The sequence below is a fragment of the Onychomys torridus genome, chromosome 4 (genome assembly GCF_903995425.1).
Source record: "Onychomys torridus chromosome 4, mOncTor1.1, whole genome shotgun sequence".
Classification (NCBI taxonomy): Eukaryota; Metazoa; Chordata; class Mammalia; order Rodentia; family Cricetidae; genus Onychomys; species Onychomys torridus.
The window spans coordinates 118,538,760-118,560,976 of NC_050446.1; the positions used below are offsets into that span (position 1 = coordinate 118,538,760).

The 22,217-nt window shown below is 47.1% G+C and overlaps 1 protein-coding gene across 1 annotated transcript in view; it reads right to left on the reverse strand.

The window, feature by feature from the left end:
- Positions 1-2,129: 2,129 nt before the first annotated feature.
- Mybl2 (MYB proto-oncogene like 2) overlaps positions 2,130-22,217 on the reverse strand; it is a 33,979-nt gene continuing 13,891 nt past the window's right edge. The window contains exons 7-14 of the mRNA XM_036185897.1: positions 12,555-12,848; positions 10,657-11,067; positions 9,708-9,844; positions 7,447-7,546; positions 5,627-5,740; positions 4,716-4,817; positions 2,850-2,999; positions 2,130-2,378 (exon numbers count right to left, since the gene is read on the reverse strand). Of these exons, the coding sequence (XP_036041790.1) occupies positions 2,250-2,378; positions 2,850-2,999; positions 4,716-4,817; positions 5,627-5,740; positions 7,447-7,546; positions 9,708-9,844; positions 10,657-11,067; positions 12,555-12,848 (1,437 nt within the window). The 3' untranslated portion in view covers positions 2,130-2,249. The remainder of the gene's footprint in view (positions 2,379-2,849; positions 3,000-4,715; positions 4,818-5,626; positions 5,741-7,446; positions 7,547-9,707; positions 9,845-10,656; positions 11,068-12,554; positions 12,849-22,217) is intronic.

A 22,217-nucleotide genomic window follows, 5' to 3' on the forward strand; every position in this document is an offset into this window, starting at 1 on the left:
CAGGCCACCATTTTCGACCTTGTTGGCTCACCCCTGCCCAACTTTCAGACTGTTCTACTCCTATACTCACATTCTGGAAGCACCAACCCTGGGTGGATCCAACTGGTGAAGGCTGCCAGGTCTCCCCCAGCTGAGGTCCCTCCAAACTCACCCCCAGCTGGCTCCCTGGCACAAGTAAGCAGCACTAGGTCCTCCCATCCCCAGCAGGCTCTCCCTCTGTACAGTTGCTGAGAATTAAGACCAGAGGTGGGAAAGGGTACTGGGTAGAGAGCCTGGGGTCTCTTAGGCCAGCTCATCAGCATAACCAGAGACTTCCAGAGGCCTGAGCTCCTCTCTAAAGTCTTTTTGGACCCAATAATCTGTATCTCTAGGCAGCCATGTATCTCCAGTCTTGGTGGAAACCTTTGGAAACAAGGCGGATCAAGCCTCCTCCCCAAGGAAGCAGACATGCTGTGGAATAATCTTTTGTCACTCGGATTGGTTCAACAAAAAGCTGACTACCTGGTGGCTAGACAGGAAGTATAGGCAGGACAGCCAGACACAGAGGAGGCTGGGAAGGATGGCGGAGTCAGAGGGTTGCTCGCTAGACGGGGTAAGCAAGGCATGCTGGAGAGGCAAATGCCATGAGTCTTGGGGAACACATAGATTAATAGAAATGGATTAAATTGTAGCAAGAGCTAGTCAGTCATATATTAAGTCTCTGTGTGGTGATTTGGGAGTGGGCTGGTGGGACAGGAAAACTCTACCCACACAGCCTTTTATAGCAGAGAAAAAGGCAGAAAGGTAAAAACACTATGATGGTTACTTTTCATTGTTCACTTGGCTGACATTTAGGAACACACATTTGGGTATGTCTGAGGAAATTCCAGGGGTTTAAAAGGGAAGAACCACTGTAAATACAGGAGGTACAACCCCTTGGAGAGCCCAGACTGAATGAAAAGCCTGGTAAGCACTAGCAGCCTTCATTCTCTGCTTCCTGATGGCCTCATTTCTGCCATACCTTCTCCAGCACAGACCAGGAGCCAATGTAGCTCCTTTGCCCTGTAAATCACTTCTTGGTCCCAGGAGTGAGGAAAGCTCAAACAAGCCCAAGGGGAGGCAGGTGCAGCTCAGTGAGAACCTACCCGAGCATGGGGCTCAGGCTTAGACTGTAGGAGGTACAGTGGGAAGAGCAGGGCCTGCCCCCAAGATCCCTTGCATAAGAGCAGGGAAGTGTCTGAACTGTTGTGTGCTGGCTCGGTCATGTCTTTAGATGTTATTTCTTGTTCTTCTGGAGAGGGAGTGACTCTTAGCCTCCCATGGGTTCATCAAATCTCCAACCTCCAACCAAGGACACTCATGCAAGCTACTCAGCACTTCCTGATCTAGACATTAGGGTCAGCATCTCCCTCTTCAAGCTCATGACTGATCACCAGTTACGGGCCATGTTCTACCCACTGAACCTAACCAAGGGAGGCAACAGCCTGGGCAATTGATGCCACAACCTCAGATATTGGGCCCTAGGGCTAAGCAGCCTTCTAAACCCTGGCCAGAGTTGGGAGGTTCTGCCAGCCCTCTCCTTAGTAATGGTCTCACCTAATGGGTGGATCAGCTTAAAGCAGCACCTCCTTGGAGGCCGAGAGCCACCTGTGGCCCCAGCCGAGTACTGTACAGCCATGATGCATTACGACAAAGCTGAATGCGCAATTCCAACAGCCTCTCTGAACCAGTCCCCATCCACCCACACCATGAGCTCTTGGGAGCTTTGTGAAGACACCTACTGGGCAAAGCTGGTAACTCTGAGGGAAGGTCCACATATCTTTACGTCGGTTGAAGCCACTGAGGCACTTCAAGCAAGGCCTAGAAGGCAGAGTCAAGCTGCATAGGGAGAATGGCATTTTATTGTGGAGAGGATGTACCAACAGGGGATGAGAAAAGGAACACCCCTAGTCACACCAGTACCCTAAGCAAGGGCGAGATGAGGCCAGGCCTGCTGAGAGCTTGGGAGAAGCTAACAGGGCTCCTTGTGCCACCAGGGACGGGACAGACAGGCCTAGGAGTGGGACTTTGTTCTGTTAGCACCAGGGACTTCACGAAACTAGACCTGGGGACAGGATATAGTGTGTTACTTCTGCTGCCACTGAGTAATCTGAGGGGCTGGCAGCAGACGACTTCCTGAAGCTGATCCCCTGAACATGATTCCAATGCATACCTCACCCCCACCCTAGCCCCTGTAAACATGAAAACAGGTTTGTGCCCTCTAAGCCCCTTCAGGACAGAATGAGGGTCCGAGATGAGCGGCTGGGCTTTAAGCGGCCCAGGAGCTGCCGGGCTTTCTCTTGCATGAAGAGCTGGTCTTTGGTGCCTCCACAGGCCACCATCTTCCAGGCGCTGGTCATCTGGTAGGAGGTGAGAGGGTAAGCTCAGTAACAATTCCTGGTGGTCCTGGCTAGTAAGGATGAGGACATTTCTAGGACCCTCCCTCTGGATGCTGGAAGCCGGCCTATGCTCCCTCCATTTTCTTTGGTGGTCTCGGGGAAGCCATGCCTCATCTGTGGGCTCAACAGTGAAGCAGAAGGCTGAGGCAGGGGAAATGCACAGCACCCGTTGGCCTCATGAGAAGCCACAGCTGGGCAGATGAGGACGCTGGGATGCAAGGGCCCAGACCAGCTGCTGTCAAGAATTGAGCACTAAGCAAACCAAACACAGATAATGACTTGGTGACAGGTTAAGTCCAGGCCTCAGGAAGGAAATGGGGCTGGGGAAATCTAGGCAGGGGAGATCAGAAATGGCTTCCCATAGGAAGTAGCATTTAGGCCAAGATCATAAAAGTTAAGTTAATCAGGCAAACAGCCACAGGAAGCACTCACAGGGGCAGGGGCTGGAACGTGGCTCCGGCCCTTCTGGGTGGCCACCACCTTCTCAGGTTTGGCCTGCAGGAAGCCCTGGTTGAGCAGGCTGTTATCCTCTTTGATACCCGGCAGAGTGAAGCTAGAGGAACTGGATGGGACACTTGTTGGCTGAAATCAAAACTCAGTTAGTCACCACTTTGCCACAAGATCTTTGTCAGGAGAAAACAAAACAGAAACACAACCTGGTATCCTGGCACCTCACCCATACCTGACCGGCCACTGCTGAGATCTAGAGCAGGGTGTTTATTCTCTAAGCCTCAGTTCCCTTTCAGATATGGAGTTTAAACACGATCCCTTTAATCTTACAAGATTAAAGGAGTATCTGTGAACTGATCATTTTAGAGCCCAGCAATACCAGCTCCTGTCACGAGAGGCCCCACATGGTGCTCCAGGTCCCCTGGTCCAGAAACACTCAAAAGCATCAAGTGGAATGTGCCATGGACCCTTAAGTACCCTGCTCTGCTCACCGGCTTGCTGTCTTAATGTTCCACTTGGGGCTCAGGGCCTAGGAAGCCAAGACCACAGGCTCATTATTTCCTACACCCATCTCCACAGCACAGCTCATCTCCACGGTCCTCAACTCACCCAAAGTAGGTGAGGCCCTGGCCTCAACCCCCAGTACTGCTTAAAACAAAACAAAATATGTGCCTCAAACAGAGGCACCAAAGGCGACCAAAGGTCTGACTGAAGGGAGCAAGTCCCCCACCTGGCAGCACCGGCTAGAAAAGGCACTCCCTGTAATATCTGTTTAGCAATCACACCCTTCATCCACGCTCCCGGCCCCTCCTCACTGCCTCTACTGGTGCCAGGTCCAAAGGTAACTCCAATTCCCCAAACTCCAAAAGCAGTCCAAACACCCAGAAATGGGCTCAGCCTAGACTCTAAGAGGATTTCTGGCAGTTAGATAAAAGCCAGTATTGCTCAGGAACTTGTGAAGCCGGTTTCCCTCTACCAAAAGGAGTCATTTCCCTTACTGCTGGCAGAAGGGACCTGTGGTGCTTATCAGTATATCAAAGCTTATTTATGCTGGGCTCCAGGCTCCCTCAGCATCACAAGTACCTGTTACTCATTTCAAAGCCCATGCTAGCTAGCATCTTAGCCCTTCTCATCAACTCCCTTACCCCAAATCCCTGTTCCCTCCTGGCAGCTGCTCATTTTCCTTCTAACCCTGTTATTCTCACTGATTTCTCTATTCTCTATCCCCTTCTACCCTCCCCTCTCTCGCAGACAGCCTTGGTCATCTATTGTCTATGTTGAGTCTACACTTTCTCTGCTCTGGACTCTTCCAAATGTCTCTGGGTATTCTCTCTCTCACATCTACAATTAAAAAAACCTTCCCATTAACCATACAATGGAACTGCCATGCTATCAGTTTATACACCAGGTCAAGCCAGGCCACATCCCATCAGCTCCAAGGGACCAGTAGCACAGCACCTGGGCTCTTAAAGGGTTGACTTCTATGCCCAGAAGAGCAAGGCTGGCCTGTAGGCCAGACAGTAGCTGCTCAGGGCTGATGTGCCTCAACCACTCAGCTGTGCTTGGGGCACATGTGGTTGACATTCAGTGGGAAGGGTGGTGCTGAGGGCCCACAGTGTTCTAGCAAGAGAACTCATGTCAAATGAAGCCTAGCAAAAACACATCGGAACTCTTAGTGAAACTCAGCCTGGGTGCCCAGATCGGCCATCTCCTGCCAATCTTCCTAACACTAGGCCCAACCAGAGAACCAGAAACCCACCCCATCTAAAGGGTCCTCCCCATAACTAGACAGCTGCAGGGGAAGGTTCCTGAAGCCCTGTGAGGCAGGTAGTCATGTCAGCCCCTTACCAAGGACAGAGCTTTGGGCAGTGTAGACATCAGCTTCCCATCTTCATCTACAATGTCAAGAGCCAGAGACTTTCGGACTTTCTTGATAGGGCTTCGTCGCAGCTGAGGGTTGGGAAAGAAAAGGATGGTTAGCGTGAGCAATCAGGTTTGCCATGGACAATGCCTCAGTGACCATGGTCACTGAATCAGGACTTTCAAGAGTGGAATCTTCAAGGCATAGCTAGCAGGTCTTGCTCTCGTGATGTGGGAAGACCAGGAGACCTTGGCCACTTAGACTCTGACCCAGGCGGTCCTTACCCCCAGACACTGTGGGTCCTTCCCAGCCTCACTGCCTGGCTTTGACTACCAACTCTCCTGAGGGAGAGCAGTCTAGGAAAAAGCACAAAAGTAAGGAGCTCTGAAGTGCCACCTGTGGCGAGGAGCTGGACAGTGCAATGGGAAGGAAGCAGACCCTGAGTCTGGTGTCTCACCAGGTGACTCCGTGACTCCTACCTCACCTGATGGAAACCCCACACGCTGCTTTCATTGCCAAGGTACCCATCCTCTTCCTAGCTGACTACCATCTGAAAGGAACACTTGGAATCTGTCCCCCTCTGCTCCCTTCCTCCCACATGAATTCAGATGGCCATGAGGTGTGTGCTGCATGCCCGTCTCCATCCACTGAGCTCCATCCACTGAGCTCGGTAAGTCTCACCTGACCACTACTGCACCCACCCACCCCTAGCCCAAGCTCACTTCAGAAGGGTCCATTCACAATGTTGGTTCAAAGCACAGGAGGACCCAGGTAAGAAGCCAGAGCCCTCTGAAAGGTGCACTCACATAAGGCACTTACTTCCCGGGTCCTCCCTGACCTCAGAGCTGACTTCATATACCAACTGTCCAGGCAGAGTAAGAGTCCTCAGGCCACTCACCCCAGGCTTTCTTTTCTGCTTCTCAGGCCTCACATCATCCTCAATAATGAGCTCAATGCCAGCCTCCGAACGTAGCACTTCCTTCAAGTCTTCTTCCAGGTGAGGAGTCTGGGGCTGTGGATGGAGGCAAGGGTGATCCTCATGAGGCCCACTCAGGCTGTGTAGGTCTGAGAGAGGTAGACAGTACTAGCTAGGCAAGTAAAGGGAGCCTACACCAGGACACTGACCTCACATGCACTGTTCATAACCATGAATGGTCCTGCTTCGACAAATGAAGACCCTGACCCCGAAGGCCTACACGTCTAGAGGCGCAGACTCACACTCCCACATAGCCCTGTGCAGCAATTTTCATGTCTATAGAGTAGAAACTCAGGCTCATCTCAAGAGCCTGACTCAGGCCACAGCAGTTATTAATTATAATCCAGATGCTTGAGCCTGGCCTTCCCCAAAGTCCCAGCTACTCATGGGCTGAAGCAGAAGCATCACTTGAACCCAGAAATTTCAGACAGCACCTGTCTATAACCGCAGCACTGTGATGCCAAGGCAGGAGGAATCAGTCTGGGCAAGTTCAAGGATAGTCTTGATAGTGTGTTGGTTAGTTTTCCATTAACTTGACACAAACTAGAGTCATCTGAGAAGAGGAAACCCGAACTGAGAAAATGTTTTCAAACAGAACGGGCTGTAGGCAAATCTGTGAGGGAATTTTCTTGATTTTAATAATTGATGTGGGAGGGCCCACTGTGGGCTACGTCCTGCTTGGGAAGGTAGTCCTGGAGTGTGTAAGAAAGCAACTGAGCAATCCATGAGGAGCAAGACAAGTACAGAGCATTCCCCCATGGCCTCTGCATCAGTTCCTGCCTCCAGGTTCCTGCCCCGACTTCCCTCAGTGATGGACTTCCAACTGTAGGCCGAAATAAACCCTATCTCCCTTAAGTTGCTTTTGGTCAGTGTTTTATCACAGCAACAGAGCCAAGACACTGGGCATCACAGACAAAAGCTATCTCCGAAACAAAGAACCCACATACACTAAGCGCCCAGGCTCCTTCTGTCCTTGTTCCACACTAACTGAGACATTAGGGTGTGTTTCTATTGCTCAGGCTCAGAAGCTCCAAGCAACCTCTAACCTCGGGTAGCAAAGCCTAGGACAGAGTGAACCGCTCAGTGGTACTTCAAATGCCATACAAAAAGCCCTTGGACACAAACCACAGCTGCCAAGAACAAGCCTGATAGGCAACCTAGTCAACGGACAGCATCTCTAATAAGGGGCAGTAGTAACTAGTACTGGTGACTCTGCCACATATATCAGTCCCTAGAAACCCCACTTAACCTAGCGTCAACAAGATAACCTTTCCCTTTGCTGAGCCCTTCCTTCCCTCCTCCCCATGAAGTGCAGACTGGCTCATCATCTGAGTGCTGGATTATAGGTACGGACCACCATACCTGGCTTCCACCTCCCCACCCCCACCTTTTAAATAGGGTCTCATGTTACTCTGGCTAGCCTCAAACTTTCTAGGTAGCTGAATATGACCTTGAACTTTTGATCTGCCTGCCTCCTCCAGCTGCCAAGTACAGGTATTATAGGTGTGTGTCACTATGCATGTCTTGGCCCTTTTCTTTACAGTAAGCTATTAGTTATTTAGGTGGCATGTGTTTCACCAAGTACCACCAACTCTGCCACCCTGCCTGACACACTGAAGGTACTCAGGAAATGCAGATGAGGTGACAAGGAGAAATTATACCTTACTAGACTATAGAGACCTCAGAGAGAAAGGTCTTACATGAATCCATCCCACAGAGACTCACAGAACCATGCCACATACCAGGGGCTTCAGTGGTCCGTACTTCTCCAGCGCATTCTTGAATGGGGTTGGCGTGTGGGGAGTGTTGTCCATGGAGTACTTCTGATCTGGGGTTACAAACCTGCCACAGGCCAGAGGAGGCTCAGCAAAAGGACAGAGCAGACTCCCGCTTTCCTGATCATGACCAGTGACCCCCCAAACCCCCACATACTCTTTCACATTGGTACCTGCTTACCTTCCTGCACAAGTCTAAATCAGGGTCCTAGAGGAAGGGCTATCCTCGGATAAAGGACAGGAAAGACAGGGGAGGAGACCATGACAATGCTAGAGAGTGCTGCTGCCCCATCGAAGTACAGTTTTGGGGCTTCCCAGAGATGAGGCAGGCCTGGGAAGGCCACAAACCTGTGTGCCTTCTCTACAGAAAGTATGTGGTACTAGGTACAAAACAGAGCAGCCACGATCTCCACAAGTCCTCTCAAATCATCGTGGTAGGGGCAGAAATGCAGAAAGAACCAATCTGCAGTTCCTTCATGTTCTCTATCTTCCCATAACTCAGGGGCCATGCTGCTCTTTACACAAAGGCATGCTGCTACCTTTTAGCTTTGGCACTTCCCTTCTACCAAGCCACAACCTCTGTGACATGAAGGGGAAAGTTCTGGACATGGTGACACATGCCTGTGACACCAGCACTTGGGAGGCAGAAGCAGAAGACAGTAAATCAGGGTCATTCTCAGCTACATACGATGTCTGAGGCCAGTGTAGGACATGAGAGCCTGCCTCAAACAGTAACACACCCCCAAACACATGAAATAAGACAGCTAGCAACAAAAGCCCACCAATTTGGAATTTAAGTCTAAGTAATTCTTGCCTGGTATGCCTTAGAAAGCATCACAAAGAATCTTTGGAAGAGAAGAGTATCAAGAGAATTTGTGATAATAATCTGCACTTAAAAATAAGGCAAAATTTCCACCTCTGGTGAAAATGAACAGCAAGAACCAGATATGCCCTCTAACCAACAACAGATGAACAGTGGTATTGGAGATTTGTGACATTGGGCAACTAGGGAAAGTGATCCAAGAAAAAAGGAGCCTATGGCTATTCCAGTTAATTATCTATCTCCTAACCACAAAATAGGGAGAGGACATCCAGGTGGAGCCTACCAGTCACATGAACTGCAGAGAGTGACATACAGGCCTGGGAATGTCACTCAGTCTCATCAGCCACATTACACTGGATGAGTTCTATCCGCCCCCCCCCCCTTTTTAAATTGAGATGGGGTCTCACTATGTAGCCTTGAACTCAGGGTTCTACCTGCCTCTGCCTCCTGAGTACTGGGCACGTACCACCATGCCCACCTTGCTCTGTCCTTAATAAATCCTTTAAAAGACTCACTTTTGTTTTGTTTTGTTTTGTTTTTTGTTTTCCGAGACAGGGTTTCTCTGTGTAGCTTTGGAGTCTGTCTTGGAATTCACTCTGTAGCCCAGGCTGGCCTCGAACTCAGAGATCCACCTGCCTCTGCCTTCTGAGTGCTGGGATTAAAGGCATGTATCACCACTGCCCGGCAAAAGACTCCCTTCTAAATAACTTAGCTGCACCACAGAACAAAATGTAATATACACAAATACAAAATTACATAGCAGTAAGATCGACAACACAGGCCTCTAATCACATTCGACTGGGCAGAAGTAAAAGGCCAGGTCTGCCATGGTTCAGTATCCCTGCTAAAGGGCTCAGATGTGAAGCCCAGAATTCTTGTCTGAATGTAAGAACTACTCACAACACTATCATTATCAGATTGAGTGATTTCTAACCAATGGATTTTAATAAATGGCTTCTGAAAAGTCATCTCATTACCTTGTGCAAAATTCCTGAACTAGTTCCTTCAACAGACAGAGGAGCATTTACCCGGAATTCCACTGTGACACAAAAGGAAGTGGGCACACTGTAAAAGCCCTTCCTCCAGCAGGCTGAGGCCAGACACAACTGCACTCATTTTGCTCTAGGCTCCTGAGTCTGAGTCCAAGGTGCACTTTCAAACACATCTGATCCATATTTGATGCTTATCAAAAGAGGGAAAACATTAGGGTTTTTTTTTTTTTTTTTTGGTGGCAATTTGAAGACTGTTTCTGAGATCCAGGACTATCAAGTTAAAAAATGAAAGTGAGGAAAAAGAAGGTAAGGAGCCAGGCTCTTCAGACAAGGAAAACCAGTGTGGTGGCCCTGCCCCAGGGTCAGAGCACCTCCCCTTTGTCCAGGGTGGGCAGGTGGCTGGTGGAACTCACGATGGATACTTCTGGTGCAGGGGTGTCTTATCCCTGTGCAAGGGTGTGGTGACCACCACCTTTTGGCTGCACACTGGAGTGGATGTCAGTGAGGGCTCCAGCTCCAAGGTATCCTGTTTGTTCCAGAAGTTCAGAAACTGCCAGGGAGGAAGAGATAGAACACGTGACAAGATGAGGCCTTTGATGGACAGAGGTACAGATCCTCAGACACTCCTCTCCACACCTGTTCTATAAGTTGAGGTCTTGTCCTGACCTGTAGGACACCAACAAAGACTTCTTTCAACCAGTATGACTCAGTCCTTCTGTCTTTCCTCTACCATCCAGCGAGGCCCTGCAGCTTTCTCAATGCAAGGAATTCCTCTATCCCTGGGAGTCCCCTGGATACCTAGTTATCAACTCGATGGTGTTTACAATCACCATGGGAATAAACCTCTGGGCGTGTCGGCAAGGGATTTTTCTAGATTAGGTTAAATGAGATGGGGATGACCTACCCTAATGAGGGGAGTGCCGGTCCATAGTCTGGAATCTTAGACTGAATAACAAGGAAAAAGGGAGCTGAACAGGACATCATCCCGCCTCCTGACCAGCTGCAGTGTGACCGGCTGCATGGCATCCTTGCCATGGTGGACAACACCTCAGAACCGTAGCCAGCTGCTTTCATCAAGTGTTTTGATGGGACACAGCAACAGGACAAGTGTCTTGTCCTTACCCAGCCCCACTCCCAACATCACAGCCTCTTCTCCATTTTATCGCCCATCTGTGTACACCCAGCACATATGCTTCCTTAGGGCAGGACCAGGTCTGGTTCTGCTCACCTAGACTGAGTCCCTAGCACCAAGCACAGGCAGATACTCAGTGAATACTGATTATCTAGTGGGGACCTGTGCCAGACCCTGGGGCACTAGGTGTTTATATGTGGAAGCCAAGGCAGCCAGAGGGACCCACACACCTGAGAAGGAGAGAAGGGAAGGGTTTTGACAGGTGTGCTCTTGGGGGTAAGACTGTTACAGGAGTCCAGGAAGGACAGGCTGGCACTGTTTTCTGTGACAGGCGACAGGGCCACACGCCGTTTCTTTTGTCGCTTGAGCACTGAGGGTGGTGTGCCAATGCCTGAGCCCCCAACCTCAGTGCTGGGGGAAATGGGGATCAGTTCCCCTCGGCTGCCCCGGCTCAGGTCTGAAATAGTGTGGCCATCGAGCCGATACTCAGTCATGCTGGGCCCTGGTGTGGCGGTCTGTCGGGAGAAGAGTGCCTGCTGCTGTGATGTCTGGGGATGCACTGGGCTGCTGTGGACACTGCCCTCGGCAGACGCTTCTTCAGGAAGATCAAATTTACTCAGGTCACACCAAGCATCAGGGTCCTGCCAGAAAGGGAGGTTAGAATACAGCAGGACTTCATTCATTACAGAAAAATAAACCAGTATCAAATTCAGTCCCTTATCCCTGGGATCAATCTTTACCACTTATATTTCATTTCCTCAATGTTCTCCATATACTAAAGTCTGAATGGGATGCTTGCCCATCAACAGCTTTACAATCCCCAAAGCAACCTATAAGAAGCATGACTTCACTTTTTAATTAATTCATTGCATTTATTTATATGTGAGTGTCAAGGACAAACTGAAAGAGTTAGTCCTCTCCTTCTGCTATGTGGGTCCTGAAGACTGAACTCACATGGTTAGACTTGGTGGCAAGTGCCTCTATCTGCTGAGCCATCCCACTGGCTCCCTTTCCTGCTTTTTACATCAAGGAACCCACACTAAGCTCCGAAGAGCACAGAGCATTACCACACATCCTCTCTTTACCTAAAGCCTTCTGCAAACAGAAGGTTCCACTTTGATCTTGGAGGTGTGGCCTGTGTAGATACAGAAGCAGTTCATTCCTAAGAGTAGACACTAGTTTGCAGCTAGGCTGACCTTAGACCCACACCCTGACCTCAGAGATCAGAGGTCTAGGAAACTTGTGGCATCTTGGAACTAGGAAGCATATCCTACAGGAATGCCTGGGAAGGATGCTGGAGGAGATGGAGAGTAGGTTTTGTAGATCCTTTCCCTGATCTTCACCACTCCAGCAGAAGGAAACCATAAAAGAGTCTGAGTCACATGTCAGGATTTAACTCCTAGCTGATACAACCTAAAACTGGCTATCACATCAGAGAGGTGGCCCCACCCACAGGCTTTCAGACAAGGTCATTGTTTAGCTATTTTCTCAGAAATGACACATTCCCTCCTAGAGGAAAGTTACAAGAGCCTCGAGGCCCCTCCCTGCAGTTTTAAAGCTGTAAATAAGTGCTGGTGAAGAGACTCCGCCCTGAGAGTTGCATGCACATTGGGCTGGGAGCTCCAGGGATACTGCCTGAGTCTCTGGGTCAGATTTCTAGTGAAGCAGCAGTCTTGTGGGATTACAGGATACCCACAATCCTCTAAGTATCTCCAGAAACTCATTAGTTCAGCATGCTAGAGCTGTGTGGAATCGGTCTTTGATCTGCCCTTGGTACCACATCTGGGTAAACAGGTACTTGTTTGTCTCCCCAGGAAAAGCCACATATGGAGCACAACCTCCACTACCTAATCATAGCATGGCCTTGGGCTGAGCAGCCAAACTCACGTGCTGCTCCAGAGGCAACCGAAACTCCCGGCACTTCCAGTTCCCTCCTCCAGTGAGACCTAACCATATGATGCCAATTCACTGCCCTCTGAGAATCCTTTTCACCCATTCCATGCAGTAGGGCAAGGATTGCAATGACCTCACTGGTGTCTCTAGCCTGCTCAGAGCTGTGCAACCCCATCAGTCAATAAATACTTTTAAAAAAGGCAAGTTCACAAGAGAAGTGTGGGGACCAACATACCGACTCTATCAAGTCCAGGGCTTCAGAGAGGCTGGACCCTACAGCAGGGATGAGGAGGTTTGCCGCCTCTACCACCCATTTGTAGGGCAGGCTGGTTTCTGGGGAGGAGTCCTCCTGATATTCACGCTTGAGGGATTCCAGGGGCTCTGGGGTGTGCACTTCTCCCAGATCAGCGGGGACAGGCTCAAGTTCCTGCTCTTTAGCAGAAGCAGCAGCTGCTGCAGCCTCCTCCTCACTGCTCTCCTCTTCCTTCACAGCAGAGGGCGCCAGGGGCCAGCCGGTCACAAGACTTCCCTGTCAGATGCAAGGCACACCATACATTTTTTGCTGAAACAGACTACGCTGTAAGTTTCTATTTAAAACACATAATACAAATCAAATATAAGGAAACTAGGATGAAGAGAAAGTGAAACATTCCAACTATACTGTACATTTGAAAAATATCACTATGACTCGTGTTAATGAGACTTATGGATAAATAACTGATTCTGGACTGTTCATGGACTACAGACCAGACAGAATTCCCGAATCAATGCCAGCATGGTAGCACTTGTTATCCCAGAACTTGGAAGGCCAAGGCAAGAAGTTACCTAGTGAATTCCACAGTGTGGGCTACAGACATGGCTCAGCAGATAAGGATGCTTGCAGCTGGGCGGACAACCTGAGTTTGACCCGTAAGACCCATATCATATGATAAAGAAAACAAATGCTATCCTGACTTTCACACACACCATGATGCATGCACACATGCACACACACACAGTTTTTAAAGCAACAAAAATGTTTTAAAATGTTTAAAGCAAGCAAACAAAACAAACCATTATGCACACACATTTTTTTTTGTTTTTGTTTTTTTTTCTTTGTTGGTTTTTCGAAACAGGTTTTCCCTAACGGCCTTCACAGAGACCTGCCTGCCTCTGCCTCCCGAGTGCTGGCATTAAACACATGGGAACTATGCACAGCTACATACAGACACACACAGAGACACACAGACACACACACACACTTTTTTTAAAAATGTTTTTTTAAAGTAAGCAAACAATAACAAATCGTTACCACCACAACGTTTAGAATCAACGTGGAAGTCCCTGAATTAGAAACAGACATACTATGAGCATAAGTGAATACCCTTATCTTAGGAAATACAAGCTGAAGCACAGAGCCTTCAGGGGATAAAAATGTAATTAACTCTCAGTTTCTCTTTCTCTCCTTTTTTCTTTTTTGAGGCAGGATTTCTATGTAGTCCCAGGTGGCTTGTAAGTCTCCAAATAGATCAGTCTCTGATTTCAGGGTGCTGAGACTAAAGGTGTGGGCCCAGGCACCACGCCCTAGATGAAGTAAATCCTAAATGGACACACAGAGTAATACAGTAAGTTAATGCAAATGGGGAAAATGAGGTAAGCCTTGGAATTGCAGGTATGGGAGGGTGCTTATCTAGGATAGGCAAGGCCCTTTGGGAAGGGGGTGGGACTGGAACCAATCCCAAGCATACATAGAACTCCTAGCACCATTTCTGAAACTCTACTGGATGCTTTTCCCAACACTGTGACAGAAAAACAGAAATAGAGGGAAATCCTTCACAGGAATAATTCTCAAAGCAGAACCCAGAAAATGAGCCCAGCTCATGATTCCCACAAATTTGAGGCCAGACTAGGCTACTGAGACTTGCTCAAAAAGCAAAAGCTGGGCTGGCATGATAGCTCAGTGGATAAAGGAGGTGCCTGTTGCCAAGTATGATGTTTGTTCTTGGAAATCACATGGCAGGAGAGATCTGCAAACTGTCCTCTCACCTCTACCCTGCACAGTGTATGTACACCCCTTCCCCAACACACACACACACACACACACACACACACACACACACACACACACACACACACACACGATAAATGCAATTAAAAAAAAAACCCTGAAAACAAGGGGCTAGAGAGACGGCTCAGAGGTTAAGAGCACTGACTGTTTGTTCTTCCAGAGGACCTGGGTTCAATTCTCAGCACCCACATTGGTGGCTCACAACTGTCTATAACTCCAGGATCCAACACCCTCACACTGACATATATACAGGCAAAACACTGATGCACGTAAAATAAAAAAATAAATCATTTAAAAATGAAAACAAAAGCAGACAAAACAATTCACCTGGAGAGGAAATGGGTGAGACAAAGGCTGAGCTGTCTCCTGTGCTCTGGGTCCTGTGGGACTCAGACCCACCCCAGCAAGGCCAGCCCTTCAGACAACACTCAAGGAAGAAAGAGACACCAATAATCCGACTCCCAGCAGAGAAAGCAGCAGGATCTTTAGCGGCACCACACCCCTCATGCTCTCTGCTTCCCTGGTGGATGGCTTTTCTTTTCCTCAGAAATCTCAGGCTGAAAGCATACTGCTTAGATATGCAAGAAACTGCCAGCAGCAGACTTCTTTGGTGAGGGGAGCTTCAGGGAGTCAAGACTAGAGATGTCCTTCCACTTTCTTCCATCCTCTACAATTTCAATTTCATATCATATTCCCCTACATAGCTGCAGCTGACACCAGGGGATCAGATTCCTGGACGTTGGAATCCCAAGAAATAGAGGCAAAAATGTGCTCTAACTCTCTAGCAGGGCGGTGTAGAGCTGGAACAAGCAAGTCCCCTCCAAGCAGGAAGAGAGATACAAAACAGACCTCCACATCAGGAACCAGCTCAGCTCACAGACAGCACAAGACAATGCTGTCCGTCTTTATCTCCAATCTTAAAAAAAAAAAAAAAAAAAATCGGAGCCGGGCTGTGGTGGCGCACACCTGTAATCCCAGCACTCAGGAGGCAGAGGCAGGTGGATCTCTGTGAGTTTGAGGCCAGCCTGATCTAAAAAGCGAGTTCCAGGACAGCCTCCAAAGCTACAGAGAAACCCTGTCTCGAAAAAACAAAACAAAACAAAAATAATAAATAAATCAGTTTCTTGACCTTTTAGTTAAGATTGAGTGTAAAAAAAAACAAATTATTGGAGACACAGCTTAATAGTGTCATGGCTATTTGGTTGTCAACTTGACTACATCTGGAATTAACTAAAACCCAAGCAGCTGGGTACACCCGTGAGGGATTTTCTTTCTCTTTTTTTCTTTTTTGGTTTTTCGAGGCAGGGTTTCTCTGTAGCTTTGGAGCCTGTCCTGGACTAGCTCTGTGGACCAGGCTGGCCTCGAACTCACAGAGATCCACCTGCCTCTGCCTCCCGAGTGCTGGGATTACAGGCGTGCGCCACCACCACCTGGCAAAGGGATTTTCTTAATTAAAACATTTCCAGTGGGTAGAACCACATTAGTCTGGCCCACCCTTCGGTGCCAGCCTATAGAAGGATGGGAAGAAGGAAGTTTTTGCTCTTTGCCTGTCGGCTCTTGCTCTCACTCTCCCAGGCAAGAGAGATGACCAAATACAGATGCACATAAACAGTCTAAACCAGTGGTTCTCAACCATCCTAACACTTCGACCCTTTAATACAGTTCCTCACGTTGTGGTCACCCCCAACCACAAAATTGTTTTTGTTGCTACTTCATAACTATGTTTTTGCTACTGTTATAAACAGTAATGTAGATATCTGTGTTTTCTGATGGTCTTAGGCGATCCCTGTGAATGTTCACCCCGCACCGAAAGGTCTTGACCCACAGGTCTAAATGTTTCTGAGTATGCCCTTGAAGAAAACCTCTCCAGCAGCCAGACTCCAGCTTTGGAAAACCAAGCTAAAGCAAGTCTCACTCTAATGGCTGAATTACAAAGAAAATCCAAGAGTTCAAGGCCCAGCCTTGGAAGGTGCCCGCAGTTAGAGTAAGGTCATTAACTGGTAAAGAATGGGATTCTATAACTTGGAAAGGGGATGTGTGGGAGGACCCTAATGAGGCTGGCAACTTTGAACCCTCAGATTTTTAAGGGCTTATCTCACCTGAGGAAGCAGTCTCTCCACCCTTAGCAGAAGATGTACTCACACCTCAACACCCTGAAATATCGTCCTTCCCACCTTTGACTGAGGAAATTCACCCTTCATTATCTGCTAAACCAGCAGTGACTTTCCCTAAAGGAGATGCCAGGCAAGACAACAATACTGATGTCCCTGAGGGCCCACCAATTAGACCTATATCCATACTTAAGACTAAGCAGGCTCCTAGAGAGGAGACAGAAAATAGTTCACAAGAAGGTATGCTACACTAATGAGCTTAATGAGTTTGTTAAGCAGAGTTTCATTCAAGCACAAGTCTGGGGAGTATGTGTGGGAACGGATTTTGAAGGTGTGGGATAATAGTGAAAAGAACATAACTTGATCAGACTGAGTTTATTGAAGTAGGCCCACTGAATGAGGATTCTAGGTTTAATATGGGAGCTCACAATAAAAGCGGGCGGGCACAAAAGTTTGTTTGAATGGTTGCCTGAAACATTTGTCAAAAGATGGCCTACTGAAAATGAGTTGGAATTGTCTGACAGCCCTAGCTTTGGGTTGACAAGAGGATTTTTAGGCTCAGGGAAATTGCAATACTCAAGCGGGTACAACATATAAAACCTAATTCTCCACCATGTGAAGGGCCAGAAGACATGCCCTTCACTAATCCTGTAAGATGCAAAATGATCTCACTAGCACATTTGAAACACATTTGAAGAGCTTCAATGTCACCCTTTTTCCTGTGCCAGACACCTAAGAGTTGGAGACGCTGCTGCTCATTTGGATGAGTTAAATGCAATGGATTTAACTGGGACCCGAGGTAGCATGGACCACGTGGTAGCACTCAATTGCCAAAGGCAAGGTGACTGTAGTTATTATAATGGGCAGCACAGGCAAAGGGATTTTTATGACTCTTACAGACCTTTGGTACTGGCTACTCAGTTATGTTTCCAGGCATGAAGCAGTTAAGAAGCCACTGTATTTTTGTTGTTTGATTTGCATAAGCAGAAAAATTATCAAACAAATGTAAGAAAGGCTGCAGTGGATTGTGGCAAAAAGAGAATATCGGCCCATGAATCAATTTCCAGACCTGAGCCAGTTTGCAGTCCCAGAACACTTTGAATGAAGGGACTTGCTGGATCCCCCTGGGGAAGGACCTTGATAAAATATCCAAGAGTGTTACTGTTAGCCTGTCTCCAGTCCTTCTCCAGAGGATCTATGTAACTATACAATGGAAGACAGGAAACAATCAGACTCTGGTTCTGAATTGATGCTGACTCCTAAGAGATCCCAAGACATACTTTGGCCTTCTAGGTAAAGTAGGAGCTTAGGGAGGACAGGCAGAGTTTTGGATAAAGTCCAACTCACAATAGGCCCAGTAGGTCCCCAAACTCATCCTGTAGTTATTTCCCCAGCTCTAGAAAGTATAACTGGGATACTCAGAAGTTACTTACAAGTTGGCAGAATCCTCACTCTGGGCCCCTGACCTGTGAAGCGAAGGCTATGATGGTTAGAAAGGCTAAATGGAAACCATTTAGAGTTGCCTTTACAGGAAACATAGTGAATCAAAACAGCATCGTATCCCTGGAGGAGCTGCAGAAATCAGTGCCACCATCAAGAACTTTGAAAGATTGGGGGAAGAGGGGTTTCCCACCCTATCTCCCTTTGACTCTGTCTGGCCAGTGCAAAAGACAGATGGATCATGGAGAACCATAGTTGACTATGGAAAACTCAATCAGGTAGTGACTCCAATTACAATGTGGTGTCCTCACTCGAGCAGATGAACACATCTCCTGGGGTACATGGTATGTAGCTCCTGATGAACCAAATGGCTTCTCAGTACCTGTCCATAAGGACTGCCAATTTGCTTTCAGTTGGCAAGGCCAGCAGTATACCTTTACAGTTTTACCTCAAGGATATATAAACTCTCCAGCCCTGTGTCATAACTCAAAAAGGATCTTGATCATCTGTCTCTTCCATAAAAATATCACAGGTGTACTATAATGATGAGGTGATGCTAATTGGACCAAGTGAGCAGGAGGTAGCAACCACTTTGGACTTGGTAACACATACATCAAATGGGAAATAAATCTAACCAAAATACAAGAGCCTTCTAACTCAGTGAAATTCTTAGAAATCTAGCAGTGTGGGCATGCAGAAATCAGTACCACCTTATAAAGAATAAGTTATTGTACCTGGCTCCTCCCACCAACAAAGAAGCAAGCTTAGTGGGGCCTATTTGGGTTCTAGGGACAACACATTCCCATCTGGGTGTATTACTCTGAAAGCTGCTAGCTTTGACTAGGGCCTAGAACAGGAGAAGGCTCTTCAACAGGCCCAGGCTGCTGTGCAGGCTGCTCTACCACTTGGATACATGATCCAGCAGACCCAATGGTACTTTAGGTGTCAGTGGCAGACAAGGATGTTGTTTGCAAGCCCCTATAGGTGAACCACAGAAGAGACCTTTGGGATTTGGGAGCAAGGCTCCACCACCTACAGACAAGTATTTTCCATTTGAGAGACAGCTCTTGGTCTGCTATCGGGCCTTGGTGGAAACTAAACATTTAACAATGGGCCACCAAGTTACCATATGACCTGTGCTACTCATCACAAGCTAGGTGTTATCTGACTCACAATGCCATAAAGCAGGAGGCTCACAGCAGCAATTTATTGTCAAATCAAAGTTCATATATGTTCAGGCCCAAGTAGGTCCTGAACGTACAAGCAAGTTTACATGCAGAAGTTGCCCAAATGTCTATGGTTTCTACTCCTATTACGATACTTCTTACTGCTAAGCATGAACCTATAGCCTCATGGGGTTATATGATTGGTTGACTGATAAAGAGAAAACTAGAGTCTGGTTTACTGATGGTTCTGCACATTATGCAGGCACCACCCAGAAGTAGACAGTTGCAGCATTACAAGTCCTTTCTGCGGTAACCCTGAAGACACTGGCGAAGGGAATTCTTCACAGAACTTCAGGCGGTACACATGGTCATACATTTTGTTTGGAAGGAGAAATGACAAGATGTGCAACTTAATTGATTCATCCATGCAATGGATTGGTTGGATAGTTAGAGACTTGGAAAGAGTTGATTGGAAAACTGGCAAGAAAGACATCTGGGAAAGAAGTATGTGGTATCTCCAAATGGGTGAAGTGTATAGATACGTGTGTCTCATGTAAATGCTTATCAAAAGGTGACTTCAGCAGAGGAAGAGAACAATAATCAAGAAAAGAAAGAAAGAAAATGAAAAAGAGACACCATGAATAAGTTGTCCTCTGATCTCCACATGGGCTCTAGGACATGGACACACGGACATACACAAAAAAGGTCTATAAAAATGGTTTTGTTTTTTTTGGGGGGGGTGGTGGTCAAGGTTTCTCTGTGTAGCTCTGGCTATCCTGGAACTCACTCTGTAGCCCAGGCTGGCCTTGAACTCAGATCCACCTGCCTCTGCCTTGAGGGCTAGGATTAAAGACATGCACTCAAATGATAAAAGGGCTGAGAAAGAAGTCAGAGAAACATCACCCTTTACAATAGCCACAAACAACATAAAATACCTTGGGACAACACTAACTAAACAAGTGAAGGACCTTTTTGATAAGAACTTTAAATCTCTAAAGAAAGAAATTGAAGATTTCAGAAAACGGAAGGATCTCCCATGCTCATGGATAGGTAGGATTAACATAGTAAAAATGGCAATCTTACCCAAAGCAATCTACAGATTCAATGCAATCCCCATCAAAAACCCAACACAATTCTTCACAGACTTGGAAAGAACAATACTCAACTTCATATGGAAAAACAAAAGACCCAGGATAGCTAAAAGAATCCTGTATAATAAAGAAACCTCTGGAGGCATCACCATCCCTGACCTCAAGCTCTACTATAGAGCTATAGTAATAAAAACAGCTTGGTACTGGTATAAAAACCGACATACAGACCAATGGAGTCAAATTCAAGACCCTGACATCAATCCACGCACATATGAACACCTGATTTTTGACAAAGAAGCCAAAACTATACAATGGAAAAAAGAAAGTATCTTCAACAAATGGTGCTGGCATAACTGATGTCAATATGTAAAAGATTACAAATAGAAGCCGGGCGGTGGTGGCGCACGCCTTTAATCCCAGCACTCGGGAGGCAGAGGCAGGCAGATCTCAGTGAGTTTGAGACTAGCCTGATCTACCAAGTGAGTTCCAGGAAAGGCACAAAGCTACACAGGGAAACCCGTCTGGGGGGGGGGGGGGGGATTACAAATAGATCCATATCTGTCGCCATGCACAAAACTCAAGTCCAAGTGGATCAAAGACCTCAACATAAATCCTGTTACACTAAACTTAATAGAAGAGAAAGTAGGAAGTACTCTTGAACGCATTGACATAGGAGATCACTTCCTAAATATAACACCAGCAGCACAGACACTGAGCACAACAATTAATAAATGGGACCTCTTAAAACTGAGAAGCTTTGGTAGGGCAAAAGACACAGTCAATAAGACAAAAAGCCTACAGAATGGGAAAAGATTTTCACCAACCCCACATCTGACAGAGGACCGATCTCCAAAGTATATAAAGAACTCAAGAAACTAGACATCAAAATATTGAACAATCCAATTTAAAAATGGGCTAAAAAGCTAAACAGAGAATTCTCAAAAGAAGAATCACAAATGGCTGAAAGACGTTTAAAGAAATGCTTAACATCCTTAATCATCAGAGAAATGCAAATCAAAACGACTCTGAGATACCACCTTACACCTGTCAGGATGGCTATGATCAAAAACACTAATGACAGTCTATGTTGGAGAGGATGCGGAGCAAAGGGAACACTCCTCCACTGTTGGTGGGAATGCAAACTTGTACAGCCACTGTGGAAGTCAGTATGGCAGTTTCTCAGAAAATTGGGAATCAATCTACCTCAAGACCCAGCCATACCACTCTTGGGCATATACCCAAGGAATGTTCAATCACACCACAAAGATACATGCTCAACTATGTTCATAGCAGCATTATTTGTAATAGCCAGAACCTGGAAACAACCTAGATGCCCGTCAACTGAAGAATGGGTCAAGAAAATGTGGTACATATACACAATGGAGTACTACTCAGCAGAGAAAAACAATGACATGAAATTTGCAGGCAAATGGATGGAACTGGAAAATACCATCCTGAGTGAGGTAACCCACCAAACCCAGAGGGACAAACATGGTATATACTCACTCATAAGTGGATTCTAGATATAAAGCAAAGAACAATCAGACTGCAACCCACAGAACCAGGGAGGCTACATAGCAGGGGGGACCCTAGGATGACTATGGCTGATAATAAGTTTTGGTTTTACTCAATTACTGAGTAAGCCTCAATGAGACATTTCACTATTAAGATAAGAATTTATACTGTATCAAGCTGATAATAGAAAAATAAATAAATAATTTAAAAAAAGAAAAGAAAAATAATAAAGACGTGCACCACCACCACCACCCGGCTATAAAAATGATTTTTAAAAATAGCAAGCATACTTCCAGTTTGAAGACTGGAAAGACCTTTAAGAGAAAAGTTGCTAAAAGGGCTAGGAGGCTGAGAACTCTTCCAACCCACTTCCCAAAATGTTATCTGACTGCTTTCCTGTCCGGCAGGCAAAGTAGAGCTAGCTTGTCACAAGGAAAGCCCTAGAAAGATGACAGTCACACTTGGACCCCAGGGCAGAAATGAGTGAGTGGCTCTGGGGAAGGTACTGAGAAGACAGAGTCAGATAAC